The 21,521-nt window shown below is 38.3% G+C and overlaps 1 protein-coding gene across 1 annotated transcript in view; it reads right to left on the reverse strand.

Annotated features, from left to right (window-relative positions):
* ATP10B (ATPase phospholipid transporting 10B (putative)) overlaps positions 1-21,521 on the reverse strand; it is a 67,387-nt gene that overhangs the window by 25,671 nt on the left and 20,195 nt on the right. Inside the window, 7 exon segments of the mRNA XM_032239037.1 lie at positions 1,456-1,636; positions 4,697-4,737; positions 5,309-5,538; positions 6,667-6,919; positions 9,293-9,420; positions 12,933-13,064; positions 19,200-19,306. Coding sequence (XP_032094928.1) covers positions 1,456-1,636; positions 4,697-4,737; positions 5,309-5,538; positions 6,667-6,919; positions 9,293-9,420; positions 12,933-13,064; positions 19,200-19,306 — 1,072 coding nt within the window.

The raw sequence follows: 21,521 nt of genomic DNA on the forward strand, positions 1-21,521 counted from the left end.
ATTTCATATTTCTCAACTGCCCTTCTCCCTCAGTGAAGGGATCTAAATCACTTGGCTTCAATCCTCATCTGGAACCAGAACTTGTATTGATTGAAGACCATAACAGATTTATTGGGATGAAAGCTATTTGTAAGGATTTAAGGGGAATTTATCCCCCAAATGAGGATAAAGTAGTGTGCTATAAAGATCTTACGGAGAGTGTAATAAAAATTTATCTTGTTTTTTTTTAAAGTTGTAATAAATTTAGAGTTAAATAGACTACAATATGACTTAAATTTTTGACCAGGTCAATTAATAAATTAATATTTCTGTTATAATGAAGAAATACATACATCCTCAGATTATTATTCAGTTAGCTAAATATATTAAGGTAAAGGTAAAGGTTCCCCTTGCACATATGCTCTAGTCGTTCCCATCTCTAGCTGGGACAAGTAACGGGAGCTCACTCCATTATGCATCGCTGGGGGATTCAAACCGCCGAACCGGCCACCTTTCTGATCAACAAGAAGGGCCCAACACTGCGTCCCTTCTAAATATATTAGTTTCTCTTTAGGAACAGAGTTTCTACGACGGTAAAGGATTTCTTTTTTTTCACAGAAGAAAAGATCCCCATTAACATTGGCTGTTATTTCTCAGAATAAGTTTGCTGGAGACTTTTAATTGGCATGTTTTAACTGATAAGCACAGGTAGCTTAAATGTATTATTTAAAGTAAACCTATTTCTCCAACTTTATCTTTCATAATTTAGTAGAGAAAAAAATACTTAGGCTTTGGAGGCCCTTTTTCTGGAATAACCTTTTAGAGAATCTGAGTTCATTTTGAAACATGAGAATATAAATCATAAAAAAGTAATGAAACTGATGCTTTTTAAAAATATAAATTTAATTAGTTTCACCTTTTTCTTCTTAAAAGTGGATATTTTTCATTTCTGCAAATGTATGTACTTTGGATTTGATCCAGATTTTTGATATTCTCATTTTTTTTTCAAAGATTTAGAGAAAAACAATAAACAGAATGGTTCATTCATCTCAAAAGGTGTTTCTTTTGTTGTAGATTCCAACAATATATTCTGTTGAATGTCGGTCTTCTCCTTTCTCAATTGTGTATCTTTTTTTACATGAATAAAATTGTATAAAGTATCATATGTTATTATTGTGTATTGTCCTTGATAAAGGAATTGCTTGAAACTGTTTCTGTACAGTGAATTTTTTTTTTACTTGCCCTTTGTGTCCCTTTCGGTGGGATATTGATTAAATTCATTCACACAAATGGTAGGAATTCTGAGCATTAACTAGGATTACTGAAGGTCAAAAGTAGGGAATATTCTCCCTTATCATAAAGTAAGATTTTTTTCTAGCCTGCTTGAGAGTGGTTGCCATATGCTTTTCAAACTATTACACTGAATAAATAGAACATTCTTCCTCAACTAGCAAGGCAGACTAAGTGAAAGATTACCCTTTGCCTTGGTTCAGTCGCTGTAGATACCACTACTGTGTTGCAGAGGGTCAGAGCAAGAAAGAAGTCTGTGATTGAAGTCGTGGTTTCTCCAGCAGTAAAGGATTTCAAAGATTCTGGTGGGCATGAGAGGTTCTTCATTTTCATCAGCAGCTTGTTGTCAGGGGTCACATCCTTTCTCCTGAAATGCATATTATTAGTTAAAGCAAACATTTGCAGGTTTAGGATTGTGTGAAAAATAACATCCTATGCTGAGTGTTTTCAAGAACACTGTGTTTGTACAGAACGATACCAATCCAAGCACAAAGGCAACAGAGCAACTTACTTCTGTTGCCAAACATATACACCAACACACACATATATAAAACCTTTGTCCAATATCACAGTTCATGTGTCAGTTTCAAAAGGGGTCAATAACACATAGATTTCCATTCTTCCGAGGTCGTTAAATGAGGACCCAGATTGTTGGGGGCAATATGCTGACACTATAAACTGCTTAGAGAGGTCTGCAAGGTCTTATTGCTATTGCTATCACATCAGGGACGTGCAGTCAGGGGAGGCAGGGGAGGCAGGGCCTCACCACTGTTATCATGAAAAAGAAAAACAAATTTAAAAGGAAAAAGGCTGAGGTAGTTGCTGCCAGAATCACAGTGGATGACTCTGCTTAGTGCTTAACTGCAGGAGGAGGCGAGACAACCACGTGCCTCCTTTACTTTATCTTTATGATCACTTGAGCAGAGTTAAGCAAGGGTTAAAAGGCGAAAAATTCCTTATGCAAAGGAGGCACGTGGTTCTCTCGCCTCCTCCTGCAGAGGGCACTTTTTTAGAGGCTTTTTAAAAACAGTTAAGCAGAGTCATCCATTGGGGACTCTGGAAGCACCAGCTTTTGCCTTTTTCTTTTTAAAATTTTTACATTTTCATCATGGCAGACAAGAGGAGAGTTGAAATCCTCTGTGACACAGCTGGAAAAGGTATGTGGGTCAGAGAGAGGGAGAGGGGAGGAATTCAAAATTATTGTAATTTGTAAGTAATTTTTTATTGTGAGTAATTTGAGTGTGTGTGTGTGTGTGCGTGCATGTCACTTCACTCAAACAAACTCTCTCTCAATTTGAGAGAGTTTGTTTGAGAAGAGAGGGAAGGGGGAGAGGCAGGGAGGACAGCTTGTTTGAGAAGAGAGTGGCAGCCTTGTTTGAGAAGAGAGGGGCAGCCCGCCAGCAGAGGCGGGTCTTTTAACCGCCTCTGCTGGCAGGCTGGCGCTTTCTTTCTTTCGCCTGCTGTGCCCCCCTTCCCTTCTCCTCTCCCCCCCACTGGGAGCCCTGTCCTGCTCCCCTCCCCCTTTCCTCCTCCTCCTCTCCCCTTTCTTCGCCGGCTGCCATCTCGCCCCCCCTCCTCCTCCTTCCCCGCCGCTGTCCCCGACAGAGGCGTCTTGCGTCTATGGCGGACATAGACGCGAGATGCCTCTGTCGGGGACAGCGGTGGGGACACTGCTTCTTACCACCACCGTGCTCTGATGCCTCGCCCCCCACCTCCTCCGTCCCCGCCGCTGTGTCCGACAGAGGCATCTTGCGTCTATGGTGGGCATAAATGCGAGATGCCTCTGTCGGGGACAGCGGAGGGGACGCTGCTTCTTGCCACCCGCCATGCTCTGCTGCCTCACCCCCCCTTCTCCTCTGTCCCGCCGCTGTGTCCGACAGAGGTGTCTTGCGTCTATGGTGGACATAAATGCGAGACGCCTCTGTCGGGGACAGTGGCAGGGAGGCTGCTTCTCACCGCCGCCATGCTCCACCACCTCGGCCCCCGCCTTCTCCGTCCCCACCGCTGTGTCCGACAGAGGCATCTCATATCTATGACAGACATAGACGTGAGACGCCTCTGTCGGAGACAGTGGCGGGGACGCTGATTCTCACTGCCACCGCACTCTGCTACCTCGCCCCATCTCCTCTGTCCCCGCCGTTGTGTCTGACAGAGGCGTCTCACGTCTATGGCGGACATAAATGCAAGACGCCTCTGTCGGTGACAGTGGCAGGGATGCTGCTTCTTGCCACCACTGCGTTTCGCCGCCTCGCCCCCTTTCTCCTCTGTCCCCGCCGCTGTGTCCGACAGAGGTGTCTTGCATCTATGCCAGACATAAACACGAGACGCCTCTATCAGGGACAGCAGCGAGGACGCTGCTTTTCGCCGCCGCCGTGCTCTTGCCTCACCAACTGTAAACCTCACCGCATGTCACTGTACCACATGTAGCCCTCTAATTTTCTGAAGATTGTGCTCTTAAATTCAGTGGTGAACTGCCTGAACTGTGATTCTTTATCATCTCTGCTTTTGGGGGGCGCATGAAAGGAAATAGATGCACAAAACATCAGACAGAATTAGCTTATTATCAATAACTGCCAAGTTTCCTAAAATGTGAAAAACTTACCCTCAAAATACTGCTCCATCCTCCTTTGGGAAAGACATCAGACCTCGCCATGACTGTCTCTCCCAAGAAGCCCAAGAAATGGCTTTTTCAAAAGTATGACCTAGTATTTAAAATTATTACCTGCATCTGCATTATAGGTCAACATCTAGAAGAGAATATTTATAGCTCAGGGTTGAACTATGGAGTCCTTGGTACTCCCTGAGCTAGGTTATTTCCTCACAAATGTTTCATTACCAACCTGATGATGTTACCTAGTTTGGTAATAATACATCTGCAAGAAAAACAAACAAGCTCAGAAAGCACCAAGGAGTCCATAGGCCAACTTCTTTGCATCTTGCTTTTGGAGGGATTGGATATCATTTTCTGAATGCCGAAGACATTTTGCTAAATACTGCTGGCTCCAAGCTAGGAAGGAATGGGGGCTGGTTCAAGAAAGATTTATGGCTTTCCTTCAAGTGTAAAGGCAGAGACTAACTAACAACAGTCAGCATGTTGTTCATGCTTGCTCTCACTGCTCCATATTTATATTTAATTCTTTTCTAATAACTGAAAAAGAACATTTGCATCAGGAGAACAATAATCTGCTTAGACTGATACCAATTGATGTACATGGTTCTTCTTATTTGCATTTGCCTCTCTGGATCATTTGCCTGATTTTGCCTAATATTTTAAGAAAGCGCTCACATACAATTCTGCCATGTAATGTAGCTACTTGCCTGATTTCTTGTCAATGGTCTTAAGAGACAGATATTTGAAAGTGTCATTTTACTAACCTTTAACTGCTGTGCCTTCTTGGCATGCTAAATGACTACTTATTCTTCTTACCTGCTTATTATTCCTGACTGATTATTATTCCTGATATAGATCTTTAAAAAAGAAATTGCTGTTATACCTCTAAGAATTTTAGGCTAGGTTTGTCTTCTTTGTAAAGCCGAAATTTACTTTATATTATTGCTCACTAGGGCTCAATGTGCTGTAGGAATGTGCTTTGGTCTGAAGTCTCAAGTTCAACTATAATCTCTTATTATCAGGGAGGGAAAAAAACATCAGAAAAAAAATGCATTTTTAAATTTCAACCACTTTTTATATGTAGTTTTCCTATGTATTTACATAGGGTTCTGTTCTGTTTTACTTTTTCTGTTATTTTTTTTAAAAAAGCAATACAAATTAATTTTAAAAAGTCAGAGGGGAGAAAATATGACCCCCTCAAATAAGGCAAAACATATCCTACACTTAGCATATTACAAATCCAAAAGGTTTACTTCAAATACGTATACATAATCATAGGATCTCAGAGCAAATTTTGCCTGGTGACTGGCACCTATTGAACACCTCAATATTTCCTTTGTTTCTTATAGTTACAACTGAGATTTTCCCCCCTAAACCAGCTGTAGGAGCAAGGTTTTATAATTTAAAGAAGTGAAAGGTCATACTTACAAGGGTGCTACTAAATGCCACCTGAGATGGAGCAATTCCCCAGAGACCCTGATATTTCTTTCTTGCGTGTCCCTGAAAATGGGGCCGAGCACTATGACATCTTTGCAAAGGCCTCACATTCTTTGTCTGTGTTACTGAGGTTGTTTCTCCAACTTTGGAAGGGAGGCTCAAATGTTTTTTCCAGTTTTCATTCTCTGAATCGATTTCCTTGTATGAATCCAACCGCTTAGCTATGAGAGACAAAAAGAACCAAGACAATGTAGTGGTTAAAATGTTGGATTTGAGCTCTGAAGATCCAGCATCAAGTCCCCACACACCGCAAGGCTCACTAGTTGACTTTAAGCCAGTTATAGTCTTCAATCTACTCCACATGTGTCTTAGTGGGATAAAAGAGATCACTGTGTTTACCCTTTCAAAGTCCTGAGAAAGATGCCCCTTCTATTAGCTCTGGTGGGGCAGATAGAAACAATGGGGGAGAGGCAGTCACCTGAGGAAGTCACCTGTGGGGCAGGAATCAAGCCTTAAGGGGAATGGGGGTTAGGTGCAAAAGGTCACACATAAGGTCTAATTAAACTGATTTATTGCTACTCATGCCTATCCACAGGAATAGGCTCAATTAATGATTACAACCACTAGGAATTCAGATCTCTTGCATACAATCTAGGAGTTAGATAAGGATGATTGGAATTCAAGAGGGGTTGGACTTAGGTTGCTTGTGTCTATGTAGAGATTCTAGGCTTTTAATTCCATCCTCAGGTTCTGCCACTCCTTCCTTTACAATGGGCTGTTTGAGTGGACTTCCTTATAGCTAGTGACTTTATTTTTTACAAGGTTTGCTGCATTTTTGCACTGCTTTGTGAATGTCTTCACTGCTGTTACTTGGGATGGGGGTGAAGTTGAGGTAGCCAATGGCTTCTCTTGCAGGGAATAGTAGCGAAGCAAAAAATTGGGAAATCCCCAGAGCTGAGATGAGGTTCCCTCACATTTCCAAAATAAATGCTGAATGGATATCTTATATTTGTTTAAAACTGAAGCTGATCTTGGTTCAGCTTCTCCCCATATAAGCTCTTTGTTTTCACAGAGATGCAAATAGCCAGCATCCTTCTCAAAATACCCTTCTGCACCCTTCTGTTTGTAAGGGACTGGAATCACATTTATATATAAATGCACCTATGATATAGTCCTGTCTTCTTTTTGTGCACACAATGTATCCTGTAGTCTATTTCTTTCTCAACTTCCAAGACAGGACTAAGATGCAGGACATTTTTTATTTCATATTTGAAGTGAATTTCTTTCTCCTCCAGCAGTTTTCACATTCAGATTAATTTAACACTTAAGAGCAAGCACAAAAACCTTACCATTTTCCTGATGTGAAAATTCTTTCCCATTAATTGTACATCTTCGAAATACCATCTTGTTCTCCGTCAGAGTCCCTGTTTTGTCAGAGAAGACATACTGAACTTGTCCCAAGTCTTCAGTGATATTGAGTGCTCGGCACTGTATGGGCAAATCTTGTTCTTCATTATACAAGTCAATATCATTATGAATTAAGAAGACTTGGCCCAACTTGACTAGTTCAATCGATATATAGAGGGAGATCGGAATTAAGATCTGAAAGAAGACATTTCTCAGCATGTTAGAAATTCTTTTGCTGGATAATTTTCTGTTTCTTTTCTTGACATTAACAATGACTGCTACAAGGTGTCCACAGAGATTTCCATAATATCACCTATGTCTTACTCTGAAGTTTTTATTGGCTTTCAGAGTTGGAGCAAATCTACATAGTACCCACCATCCCAGTGTCTCTTTCTCAGCCATCCTGGAGCTCTACAGAGATCAGGAAAATAATAGCATTTATTTTCCATGGCTGGTAAACTTTACTGTAATATTTATAGCTGTTTTAGCACTTGGTTTTTATTTTCTGCTTGATATTGTTTTAGATTTAACTTTCAAATTTAACGGTACATTGTAATTATATTTTTGTTTTTACAGTTGCTGTTTTTAACTTTGCTGCTAGTCCCTACAAGAACCTTTTTTAAAGAATGAGGTTCAAGTATAATAAATGAAAATATCATGACACTATATAGGAAGAATATCTAATAATAGATTACAATGGGATTTTTCTGTAAAGTTGTAATGTATGATAATATGGATTTATATTGGATTAAATCTACTATTTTTACTCTAAAATTGAAGCACTTTGTAAATATATTTCTACTCAGAATTTTCCAGTAAAGTCATTTTCTCCCCATTTCTTTGCAATCACTGGCACTTTTCATAAATATTCTGGAGGTTCTCACAACCTTTTAGAACATTTACAAGAATGAATATTATGACTGTTTTAAGAGTCATATTCCAGTATTTTCTCACACTGTTATCATTGTTATCATTGCTGATAACAATGCTCTCTAATCAATATGCAATGTTGATATTGTGTAAGGTCCAATGTCTGTCTGTCTGCCTGCCTGCCTGCCTCCCTGCCTGATCTATCTATCTATCTATCTATCTATCTATCTATCTATCTATCTATCTATCTATCTATCTATCTATCTATCTATCATCTATCTATCTATCTATCTATCTATCTATCTATCTATCTATCTATCTATCTATCTATCTATCTATCTATCTATCTATCTATCTATCTATCTATCTACCTACCTACCTACCTACCTACCTACCTACCTACCTACCTACCTACCTATCTATCTATCTATCTATCTATCTAATCTCTCTCTCCCTCTCTCTCCCCACTCTCTCTCATGACTAATTTCTTGCAGCTCCTAGACTAACACTATGAAAAGTCTGGCATTCTCAGGAACCTGTTCCATTAGTTGACAATACGAATTTGCAATCTCCTGGGTACATTTAGAATTCTGGATAGATCTTCTAAATGAAATTTATTTCTTTAACTCTATTTGCATTACACATAAATCCTACTGTTACTCATACACACTCGAATGTTTTGTCCTGTAAAGAAATTTTCAGGTTGGGACAAGAAGTAAAATTCAGACGATAAAATGGCAATGATTTAGGTTATAGTATGGCAACCTCAGCCTGATACCCAACTTCACATTTTGTGAGCTGCTTTAACTTTTAAGATCAGTTTTGTTTCCTAGTTTTTATACTACAGTAACTTCCTTCTGCATGACAGAAAGCAGGAATGACATTGTCCATAAATAATAAAACAATTGTATATGTATTTATGTGTACAATTTGATTTGATTTGATGCTGCCTGACTCTAAATGATTCTTAATTATAAAAGTTTGGGCTTCTTTCTTTTTGTTGTTCTATTTCCTCTCCCATCTATCAGGATTACAATACAGAAATGCTGAAAATCAGTGGTGCAATTTCCCACCCAGTTTCCAGTAATAAAGAAATAGTCTTTTAGTTGGGACTTCATACGTACAATAGGAAACTGAAAGAGAATCCTCATAAATTTTAAGCCCTGCTCTGTCTCCTGCAGCCATTGGCTACCAGAAAGAATACTTCAGAAAAGTGTGGTTCAAGCAAGGCTACAAAATATTATTCATTCCATATCTAAAGTCACATTGAAAGATTATCACAAAAACAATGAGATGCTTTCAGCATTAATACTGAGACATTTCTCTCAACTCTTCATTGGTTCCCAGCTGAAAGAATGATGCAACTTTTTTTTTACAGCTCTTCCCATATATTATAAAGTGCATTCCAGGAATGGCTATGTCATTCTTATCAACTAAACAAGATAGATCACTAATTTATTTTCCTGTACTGCACAAGGATGGCTAAACTGAAGCTGTGATACTGAAAAGGAGACACGTGGTGTGAGATAGGATGTGAATTGGGGTTCACACACCTAGCTCATCATTAAGCTTCTTGGCTGTTCTGTTTCTGTGTTTACTTGGACGAAAGACCCTTGTAAAGTAACTGACATGTAATCCTGGGTCAACACACAACTTTAAACCTCCTTTTCTCATTCATACAATAATGATTTTTCTGACCTGTAGAAGAATGATCATTGTCAGGAATGTGTAGAAACCTGCAAGAGCTGGAGCAAGGTAGTTGCCATTTATGTCTGGGATGATAAATAAGGGGTGGATGAGAAAACTTCCATTCCAAATACTTTGACCTGCATTCAAATACAAAATATTTCAGCTCAGCAGAGCATATGCAGGGAGTTGTGAAGAGGGAGGCAAGCACATTAAAATAAAACATAACAGGATTGTATTCAACTATGTTGTTACACAGAGGAAGCAGCATTTGATAGCAGGTATGAATTTCCCTCCTCCTCTTTTTCCTGTCCTTCCTCATTAACCCTCCCCCACCCACACCCAAATTCAGAACAGGGCCTTCTGCAGGAATGATCTAACAAGATGCACAGAAGAGGGAAGAAATAGCCTTTTGCACGAACTGAAATTGACTGGTGTAATGTGGTATGTAATTGACAAGGAATTGGTTCATTACTCTGTAATAATTCAATGTGAAAATACCCTCCTCCCCCTTATTTTGTTGCAGCCATCTTGGGCTAGTTGCTCCAAAACTGTAAGCTGTAACAGCTAATTCCACTTCAAGCATTCGGATGTGGCACTAGTTTATAAGCCATTATCTAATGAACAGTTAAAAAACAAACTGTGATGTTCTTAAGTATACAAAATTGGATTTTGTATGAAACAAAACAGGAGGTTATTAATAGATATCAGCATCCAACTTTTTCATTAGAACGAGTTTCCATTTAAATGAAATACAATCAGAGTGTATTTAAGTGCAACATTAAAGCCTCAGGGAAAGAACACTGAAAAGCCAAGAAATAAAATGAAATTATTTTCTACCCATCTCCTTATAATGAAATGTATGTCAAAAAGAAATACTTGCAGGGGACTCCTGGGAAGTGTGAGAAAATAGATCAGGACATGTTTTCCAATTTTAAGGCTTACAAAGATTAAGACTAAACTTGTTTGCAATTCGCTTTTCCATCTTTGATCTATTTTTTTTTCTCCCTGAAAAAGGAAGACATACTGCATTCCCATTCTATAAAACTGATCCAGCTGCGATCCTAGATTAAACCAAGACTATAAACTAAAATTCCCATTTTGTCAAAAATGAAATGAAAAGAAACTGAACTGCTGCTTAGTTAGGGCTCTTCATTTCTAGATAGTTCAGCTCTTTTTGTCTGGCTAATTCAACAGATTACAGGCATGTCATGCCACTTTCCTCAAAGGCTCTCACCACACAAAAGAAATTAAATGCTAAATCTTCCAGTGGAGCGTTTTGCAACTCACTTGCAGACCGACACTTAGAAATTGGGACACAATTATAGGAACATTTGCTTCTTCTGCCAAATATTTATTTGTAGAGTCTTGGTGGACTTGTTTTCATTAGAATTTGACACCCTTGCAAATCCTGGTCACATTAGGACACAATCTCTGCAATTGCTAAGAGAGCAATCTTTTCTTTTGCTTCTTATTGAAAGTGATTGGTACCATCTAGGGAATTTACAACAATGAATTATTAATTTTAGCAGTTAACTTTTTCTCTACATCCAAATTTCTATCCATATTGAATGGACTTTAGTGCTGTTGTTTTCAAAGTGTTTCTTATAAGCTTATTATGGGTTTCACAGTGAAAAGACTAGCAATGGCAGGCAAATAAATTCTTCAAGGCCGTTGTGACTCTTTCCTTGTAATTTGCAGCCAGAGTCTTACTTTCAGTGCACAATAGAAAGGAAAAGAAGGAAAGGAGTCCATGCAGAGTTTATTTTGCTAGTTATTGCTGACTATAGGGGGAGGTGCTCATCTCTGTTTCAAAGCCATGAGCCAGTGCTGTTCAAAGACGTTTTCACAGTCATGTGACCAGCATTACATTGTGGAGCCCTGTTTCCTCTCTACCAAAGTGGTACCTATTTATTAATTTACATTTGCATGCTTTCAAAATGCGAGGTGGGTGGAAACTAGTCGAAGAGGGCACTCATGCAATGCTCAGGTCTCAAACACAGGCTTTCTGCTTTCCAGTTGACAAGTTCAGTGTTTTAACTGCTGAGCCATTGTACCATCTGAGTCATTGCACTCATATCCATCCATTTCACAACAAAAAGAGTAATAGAAAAAAATAGAATAATAGCAAAACTCAAAAGGCCTAGTGCTGCATACATCGTGAGCACACGTACACACCAAGATTATCGCACAGAATAAATGTAAACATTAAGCAACATTCCAGTATGGGCACAGAAATTTTCAGTTGGACAAACCAATTTTAAAAATTTGAAGGCCTTTATGATCTCAAGAAAAATTATGCTTTTCAAAAGTATTAGAGCAAATTAATTATCCCATTATTCCAAAAGATCATGTATTAAAATCCCTTGATTATTGGGGGTAAAATGGTGGTTGGGTTTATATGTTATTGTGAAATCACTTTTTCTTTAGCATAGTATATTGGATAAGCCAAACACTGACCACATATATCATATTAATACTTAAATGATGGTTTGCAAAGCACAATAGATGGCTTTAACATTATTTATATTGTTAAAAATTAAGCAATAACATTATGATATGCAACATATGCAAATAGAGGCTTAGATAATTTTAGATGAAATCTCTATGACTCTAATTCAGAGTTAGAAGAAAAATGCATCTTCCATCTATAGCAAATAACATTCGAGTAACTTTTCTCTCTCTCAGTCTCTCCCCATTAAATTCTCATGGAATCCCAGCGTTCTAAGAATACAGTTTGTACATCTGAGCTAAGCATCCTTTAGATTTTTTTCTCTTTCTCTCTTTCTTCTTTTCTTATGGCAAAACATTTTTTTAAAAAAAGTTTTTTAAAATGAGGAATTGTCTAAAGGTCTATAGCACACGGAGGCACAGTGGCAATGAGCTGGGTTGTAAACTGAAGAAGCTTCTTGCATGAGAAGCGAAATGTCTTCAAATAAAAACCAGAAAGTTCAGTTGCCTCTTGAAAAAGCACCTTTGGGATAAGAGAGTGGGCTTCCCTCATTTCCAGATATACAAGTTCAGCTGGACTGGCAATAAATCTTTATTCATTTTAATGTTAAAGATATACCTGTGATGGCTGGTAGAAATAACAGAATAACAGAGTTGGAAGGGATCTTGTAGGTCATCTAGTTCAAACCCCTGCTCAAGCAGGAGACCCTATACCATTTCTGACAAGGGCGTGTCCAGTCTCTTCTTGAAAGCCTCCAGTGATGAAGCACCCAAGTCACCTTACTGAACAAGAGGAAGAGCTGCAACCAAGCCAATGGTCAGATTAAAAAAAAATCTGAATCTGGGGCCAAAAGCACTTTAGACACGACCCTCCCTAGTTTTCATAAAGATATAAGAGAGGAGAGGCAAAGTGCATTCAGATTCCATTACTATAACCTTATTATAAAGTAGTTAGTGGTCATGCCATTAATGTCTTAATCTGGTCGATCTTGAGACGCTGATCGTACCAGATCATAATAGAGTTAATATCACTGGCTGCTATTGATTGCCACTTCTCAGGGATTTTTTCTACCAGAGCCTCTCTTCCCTCTATAAAAGGGCAGCATTGATCTTCTTATCTTTAGAAAAGTCCATCCAAATGCACCATGTTACAAAAAGATTTTCATAAATAGTAGACTAGGTTTTTACCACTGTTCCATACCTAATGCTCCAATGAGACACATGACGAAGAGCAGTCCCACACAGAAGAATATATCCATGTTCATCTGTTGTTCTATCTTGCTGCATTTGTAACGAGGACCTCTGTTATTCAACATAGCTTTGGTTTCGTGGCCTTCCAGGTGTGCACATGGAGTAAGATAAAATGATCTTATGAATATAAAGAACGCAGGGGTTACAAGAAATCAAACTTTAAATTTAAACTCTAGCTATGCAAACATACATTTTTATGGTAGTTTTTGGAATAGATGTTTAAAGAATAGGCATATGCAAGAGCATGATTTCCAGAGTTATTGAGGGTCTAGCAATTTCAAAGGTTTTGGAAAGACTTGTATCTCACAGAGAATCTATTAATATGTTCTCTGGAGGAAGCTCGTAGAAGCAAAGAAAGGTCTCTAAAACCAAAATTCCTGCTCAAATTAAGACATAAATCCTGGAGAAAAAAAAGAGGTGTGCAGATGTGTTGAAAAGGACATACTTTGAAGTCAAATGATCCTTGATTCAACCTGTGGGCATATAATTCTTGGGCACATCAAAGGAAGAAATCTTAAAGAAAGTGAGGGATGGATAGATTCAGAGAAACGGTCCAAAGAAGGAGAGAAGAACATTCAAATTGTGCTATGCATGACTGAAGGCCAAAATAGATTTAAAAAATACCAATGTCACAAAAATAACAGGTTCATGAAAGAGATTAGGTAAAGGTAAAGGTTCCTCTTGCACATTTGTGCTAGTCATTCCCGACTCTAGGGGGTGGTGCTCATCTCCATTTCAAAGTTCTGGAGCCAGTGCTGTCTGAAGACGTCTCCGTGGTCATGTGGCCAGCATGACTAAATGCCAAAGGTGAACAGAACGCTGGTACCTTCCCCCATAGTGGTCCCTATTTTTCTACTTGCATTTTTACATGCTTTCAAACTGCTAGGTTGGTAGAAGCTGGGACAAGTAATGGGAGCTCGCTCCGTTATGCGGCACTAGGGATTTGAACTGCTTAACTGCTGACCTTTCTGATTGTCAAGCGCAGCGCCTTAGCCACCGCATCTGCCATGGAAGAGATTATAAATGGATTATATAGAAAATATTACAAAATCCCCAAATCCCAAAATGAGCATATTTATCTTTTTAGGTTGGTTTCAAGCACTTCCTATTTGGAATAATAAGGCTGAGATTGGTACAAACACTTCCTCATCTATCTATAGATGTAATTTGAACTGCATTCTTGGCAACAAGACTTCCAGTGGTAGATTGACATTGCAAAAAGCCAAGAAGATTGCATCAATATATCCTGAATTCCTAAAAATCTTGGATTTACTGGAAATAAATAATGGTAAAACTGGAAAAGTTTTTTAATCTGTAAGTAAGAGAACAGCTGCTAGACAGCACAGATAATTAGATGAAGCTGTAGTTTGATAGGGCTATTATGTTCTTATTGCTGCTCATCAACCTGGATTTAGAAAGCAAGGCTTTTAAAAAATATCTAGAAAATAAGTACATAAATAGTTTGGCTTTTTTCTTTAAGAGAAAAAAGGAGGAGGATCAGGTTGGGACTATAAAATTGTCCACAATGTGGAGAGAATGAATAGAGAACTATTTTAAACTGAACTTCAATCAAGTTTGTATTGCAGATTATTTAATAACTACATATTTAAGGAAAGTTGAACATACAGAGATATTTTTTTGGTTTCTTAATAGAACAGATGGCTGTAATGGATGTATTATTTACTTTTCTTAAATGTTATTTATCATTTTAAGGCGGGATATGTGTTACTAAATGGGCAGTTTCTAAATTTGGTTAATAAAATTAAAAATAAATGTCTTCTAAATCCTTTGAATAAGCAACACTTCTCCCAAATATAAGAAGCAAATGCTAGCCAATAATTATATGATTTTACAATGGTCACTCCTTATTACATAATTTTTAAAAAGACTGGAACAAAGCTCAATAATGCATTCAAGGTTCTATCATGGAATCTCACATAAGACCTGAGCCAAGAAATCAAAACAATACTTTTGAAAATGTGTCTCCTGTCATAAAACTATAATCTTTGGTGATCTCCCTCCCAAGAGCTTTTCCGAGTAATACTGAAATCCTTAAATTCCAGATAATTATCTTCTGAGCACGTGCAAGAATGTAAAAAAAAAATCTGTGATATTCTGGCCATTAAAAAAAATGTACTGTATATATATATAACTTTTATTTTTAAAAAATAAATTCTGCAATTGCCATCTGGGGATGCTGTTTCAGTGCTGGATTAGCACAGGGCTGTGCTGGATTAGTTCACTATGTGTGGACAGCAATATTAATGGAAATTAACCGTAAGCATTTGAATGAGTTTTCACGTTCTGAAATAATTGGCTTAATAGAAATTGGCAATTGCTGCTCCATCATGTTCTGCTTGTGACTTTCTCAGCACCATCTGGCTGGCTACAATGGAAATCAGAGCAATTAGTTTAATGGATTTTTGATTTGATCCACTGATCAATTCATAAATTCTGCCTCTGAACCCAATCCAGAGGCAACAGACATCATAGTCAACGGAGATGACTTCCTGAAATGAGAGTTCCTATTGAGCTCCCTGATGTGTGATAATCAGAGAAATGTATTTGATATCTAGGTTAATTCATGGACTATTACAGGAATGGAAACAGGACTGATGATGGTTGCTGTAACTATTTATTGTTGCACATTTTATTTTGTGAGAGTATACCTGTACCAGAGCTTCAGTATATTGAGACCACATTATATGCTGCATCTCACTTCCATGAAGATAACAACATTTGATTTTAGTGTCTTAAAAGAGTGCAGGGATGTGGGATGCTTCTAGATACTAATTTTCTTCTGCCTTTTGGGCTGATTGAATCTCAATCTATTGTTCAATGCTTTCTGCAAACCAGCTCTGGGGCATATCAGCAGACCTTCATTCCTTGTCCCATTTGGAAAGTTCATTTGCATTTTCTGTCCCTTGTTTCAGAGACATATGGGACCTGTTTCCCAGAAAATCATTCTTTGTTTGTTGGCATGTGTTTCCCCTTTGGATTCCATGTCCCCAAGCTTTCAATTCCTTACTAGCACTTTATTTAGCCTAGCAAGGAGAAAAGCGCTCAAGTGCAATTTTGTTTGCATGTGGTTCTCATGGGGCTTGTTGCCTTGCAGCACTCAGGATTTGCTGGGATAACACACTTCACACATTATGCAAAAATGCCACTTTCACAAGATTTACCATGATTGACAGCTCTACCACGGTGATCTGATTCCATGTTACCACGGTGATCTGATTCCATGTGAACAGGAGTTATTTGAAGCTTCCCTGCATTAATAGTTTCAATAGTGAGTCTTTCCTTGCAACGGCTTTAATAGCAGGCAATTGAAAAAAAATGCCTCGCAATACAGTCAGCGGATGTACAAAAATATAGAACAAGTGTGTGTGCAGCGTGCCAGCATCTATGTGCGTCTGTGTGAAAAATACTAAGAATGTCATTGTTCCTCTTTCTCTGCAGGTAGAGCAACCTAATGGAGTTTTGGGGACAATGCATCCAGCAACTGTCTAGTTTTTTAAAAAAATGAGTAGGTGGCCAGCAGTCTTTGTGCATAGCTGTCTACAACTTCAAAGGTACAGTTGTACAGGCAACATCATATTGAATGTGCTTGAGATTACTGATAATGAGAACAATGTGAAGAAATCATAGATGAGGTTTAAAGTCTGTTGGGGATTATTTGCAAATGGAAAGGCTGGTGGTTAGAGAAGTCCTTGTTCACAATGAATATCAACCTGAGCCAAAAAAAAATGCAGAGTACTTTAATGCCTTAAAACCTAATTAGATGGCCGACTGATTTCTAAGTAAGTTTGACTGTTTCACAGCTGCCAGAGTGACTTAATGAGAATCTACTAGTGCGTGTTCTGGGTGAACATAAAGAAAGTCCAATAAGTTAGATCCAGCAGTGAATAATTTTAATGCTGTTTAGTTCTTCCCAAAGTGAATCTGAAGTACCAACAAAACAGCAGGCCAGAAAGAAACACAGAGTAAATTGGAATCTAATGGTTCCCATTTCAGGAAAAGTTGTAACCAAGGAATTTCATTACATAGGGCCTGATTATTTAAAGCACCATGTATTTTCTGTGGTTTTTGTCTGGCATGCGCAACTAGGCATATTCAATCAGCACGCTCAATGTCCCATGCATTAAGCAGCTCCACCTGATGGGATCTAGGAGGCATGCCTTTTCTGTTGAAATCCCTGCCATCTGGAGCACCATCCCAGATGCATTATTCCCCCATCTGAGCTCTTTCCACAAGACTTGGGTTAGAGTCTAGGTGATAATCCTATATATTTGAATATTATTTGGAGCCTTGATGGTGCAGTGGTTAGAATAGAGTATCGCAGGGTAATTTGCTGACAGCCAGGAGTTTAATTCAGATCAGCTCAATGTGGACTCAACTTCCCATCTTCTCAGGGTCAATAAAATGAGGACCTAAATTGTTGGGGGCAATATGCTGACTTTGCAAACTGCTCACAGAGCCCTGCAAAGTACTATGGGACAGTATATAAGTGCCATTGCAATTGCTAAGTGCTAGTTAATGGTTATTTTTATTCTGGCACTTGGGTTTTTAATGGTATTTGTATGGTTGTTTTTTTTACTGTAACCTGCTCAGGGTTATTGTAGAGTTGGGTGGCCTTACACATTTCTAATAAATACAATATGAAAACAAAACCAGTGTTCTCATTGTGATATGAGGTTTCCACTTTTCCTTGCTCATGAGCAATTGGTATTGTGGGAACACTTCTGGCATCAAAGAAAAGAAATTTTGAAAAGCGATTTATTAGGAAAATAAAAGTATTCCCAAGAGGCATGCTAGGTTTATGCCTGTGTTCTTAAAGTCAAGAGCTGCTACGGCATTTAAAGTGACAAGATAAGGATGGAAATTAGTTTCAAATGTCTCTTTCACGAATGATGGTTTTACTGTTGTTATCAGCACAGCAACTGCCACAGTTTTAGGCAAACCAAAAAAAGTGCATGCTGACATCCCAGTCAGAATCCAAATTATTCAGAGAAAACCGGAATGAAATTTAAGCAGTTCTTGAGGACTTGGGATGGGGATTTTATATTTACAATATAAGGTGAAGACAACTCTTTAGATCAGTTAAGATTGCAACTTCCTCTTTTCCCACTCTAAGAATTTGAAGAGTTCCAGAACCCATTATTTTAAAAATCATTCTTGACAATGCATTCTTCTCTCTGTGTAGTATAACCATTCACCTATATTCAGACACTAATGAAACACACCATAAACCTTTCTTCCCTTTCCCTTTTACACATCTTGATTAAGTGCTGCTTTTGTAGTGATCTTCAATAAGCATTCCTAAGGTAGTTTACAAAAACAGCACAATCCTCCTGCTCTCAACCCTATGAAGAGTGCCATCAAAGGCCACAATTTGGTTTCCTGTGTGTACTGTATAATGCAGAATTTCTTCTTCTTCTCTCAAATTATAAAGCTGCCTTTCAAGAAGCAAGATATAATTAGCCAAAGTGATGCATTAAGTAAGAATATATTTCTCAGACTAAACTACAAATGGTGACCCAGGCAGTTTTTGAGTTCTCTAAAATTATTGCTCAGATTAAAAAGTATCCAAAATAATGAAGAGTGGAAGCTGGCATAAAAAATTAATAGGGATTGATTTCTCAACTCAATGGTTTTCCCAGATGCAATGTATGGCTTTGAAAATTGGACCATAAGAAAGGCTGTGCCAAAAAATTGAGGCCTTTGAACTATGGTGCTGAAGAAGACTCCTGCGAGTCCCTTGGATTCCAAGGCGATCAAACTGGTCAGTCCTAGAGATCAACCCTGAATGCTCTTTAGAAGGCCAGATCCTGAAGATGGAACTCAAATACTTTGGCCACCTAATGAGAAGGAAGGATTCACTGGAGAAGAGCCTAATGCTGGGAAATGTTGAGAGCAAAAAGAAGAGGATGATTGGGAATGAGGTGGCTGGATGGAGTCACCGAAGCAGTAGGCGTCAGCTTAAATGGACTCCAGAGGATGGCAGAGAACAGGAAGGCCTGGAGGAACGCTGCCCATGGGGTCGCAATGGGTCGAGCATGACTTCACAACTAACAACAACAACTTCAACTCTGCATTTTACAGAGAAAGTGCCAGAGGCAAAACAAATTTTACATTGCACAAAAAGTGCTGGGGGAAAGAACTTTTTGTGACCCTAGTATCAATCTGTAGTTGTATGAAAAATAAATCCAGTAATTACCTGCATAGATAACAATTCCTATAGCAACCTCTGTATTCCTTATTATGCAACCACGAAGAAGAAGGCTTTCATTGTCCAGTCCAATTCGTGTGCAATCAGGCTGTTCCCTGCAAAGAAGAAAGATGTGTGTTGTTTTCTTCATATCTTTTTTTTCTTGTTCTCTCAGTGCTAAATAATACACTACTAATGTCGTGACCGTGGGTGATTATGTTTTGAGGCTCACTGATGGTATAAAGTACTGCAGGGGATCACTACCATGCTGCGGTTTCAAATCAGTGTTAAAAGGCTGAGAATTTACATTACAGAAAAGATGATTTCTCTGATGTCTTGAGCCCTAGGCTTCTACAGATCACCATGTAATGTTTTGACACAACACATTTTTTAAAAAATTTGACACAATACATTCTTTTAATGTAAGTGTTCAAAGATCTCGGAGGCTCTTCCTACCTTCTGTTGTACCAAAGTGTCAGCAGTGGAAATTCAATACATTGGGTATATTTGCCAGCAGCATTTAAAAAAGGATGTCCTTGCCGCTGCAGATAAATTTATGTACATGGTGAAACGCTCACAGGCACTTGATTGGATTCTTCATACTTAATGCTCAAAGGCTGTTTTAAAGCAACCATCTGTCTTTTGTCTGAAAAAAGGCCTCAAAATGCTTCAGCTTTTTTCTGTGACCCATCTTTCAAGCTTACTTTTGAAGGATTCTGAATGGAATGTTTATCACAAATTCTCCTTCCTTGTGGTGGAATCTAAGGTGAGAGAAAGACTTTGGAGGGCCATATAGAACATCACCACATTTCTGATAAATGCCACCTTTTGAAGCTATCAGACTCCTGACACTCAGAAAAATTGACTTTGCTAGACATTTCTAGCAAATTAATATTCAGGATTGGAGTAAATGAGGTTTTAACAGCAAGAAGGAATGCCATTTTGGTATTATTTTTGTTGTCTCTTTCTCACAGAGGAGAGGGGGATGATGCCATGCAAGTGGATTGTTTGATTTATCTGTGAGGGATCTTTCCTTTCCTTTCCTGTCCTGTCCTGTCTTTTCCTTTCCTGTCCTGTCCAAGTCAATGCCTTATTTCTTTTACTTTATATCAGAAATTGGTAGAAAACTTCTCTACCAGTATTTGACCATTGAATTTGGATGCTACAAATGACAGTTTGGGACCGTTTATGCAAACTATAGGTTGCTTCATTTCTTATACCAGTCTTTCTGTTAACTGCTATCTGTACATACTACAAAATAATTATGGGAAAGTTTAGGGAATGGGTGATTGTATTTACAGTTCTATGCATTGAATATTTGCTTTTAATGTAGGAAACCAAGTTAATTTTCCACTAAAAAAAGGAACAGATAAAGGATCAGCCTCAGACCTCATCAATAATAACATTCAATGAGGCTTGGGCCTGTCCCCATTTTAAAATACTTGGCTACAAAAAAAAAAAAAAGATCCATAGAAACAAAATAATTACAGCCTATCTTCAGATTATCCCGATACTGGCATGCCATAAGACAGTTTCTAGGAAGAGCAATCATGAGACACACCCAGCAGTGTTGATTTACATTTGCCATTGTTGCGAATTGACATTTGTTTGCATATTTAAATATTCTGGGCTCAGTAGTACTAGTTTCATATCACATGGGCTGTATAAACCCAATGACTCTTCATGAGTCAGAATAATTAACTACAGATAGCTAGCAACAAGAATATGTTCTGGATAACTTGCAGTGCTTAGAAGGGGCAATATAGAAGAAGGCTGTATTAGTTCACTTTTAGAAAATATAAAACATTCAGTGCGCTATGGAATAATTTATCAGTACACTTCCCACTAGTTTATATATCATGTTGGGAGTTGGATGGAATAACCTGATTGGCGAATATATTTTTGGAAAGCTCATGGGCCTTCTTTAGTAATTCACCTATTGTAAACACAAAGAGCAGACAGGGTTGAATACCTAAGCCTCACTTCTCTTTTCCTGATATTGCTGTCACAAATAAAGGATTGCATCCTTTGGAATGAAAATGATAGACTTCTGAATCTATGGAAGATGAATATGGTTACAGCTCTTCAGATATTTCTCATTATTAAAGGAAATTGAGGATGGAAATGGTTGAGGCAAATATTTCATTAATTATCCCCCACATTTGCATTTTTGGAAAACCTAAAGAGGACCTAAGAGGACTTTAAGTTGAAGAAAGCAGAACTTGCAGAAATGTGGTTGACTTGTTTATATAGTGTATCTGTTTGAAACGAAGTCACAAAATAGTCTTCTGAATTCCTAATTCCGACATAGGATGCACTGCAAAGCTCATG

The sequence above is a fragment of the Thamnophis elegans genome, chromosome 2, assembly GCF_009769535.1.
Source record: "Thamnophis elegans isolate rThaEle1 chromosome 2, rThaEle1.pri, whole genome shotgun sequence".
Taxonomy (NCBI): Eukaryota; Metazoa; Chordata; class Lepidosauria; order Squamata; family Colubridae; genus Thamnophis; species Thamnophis elegans.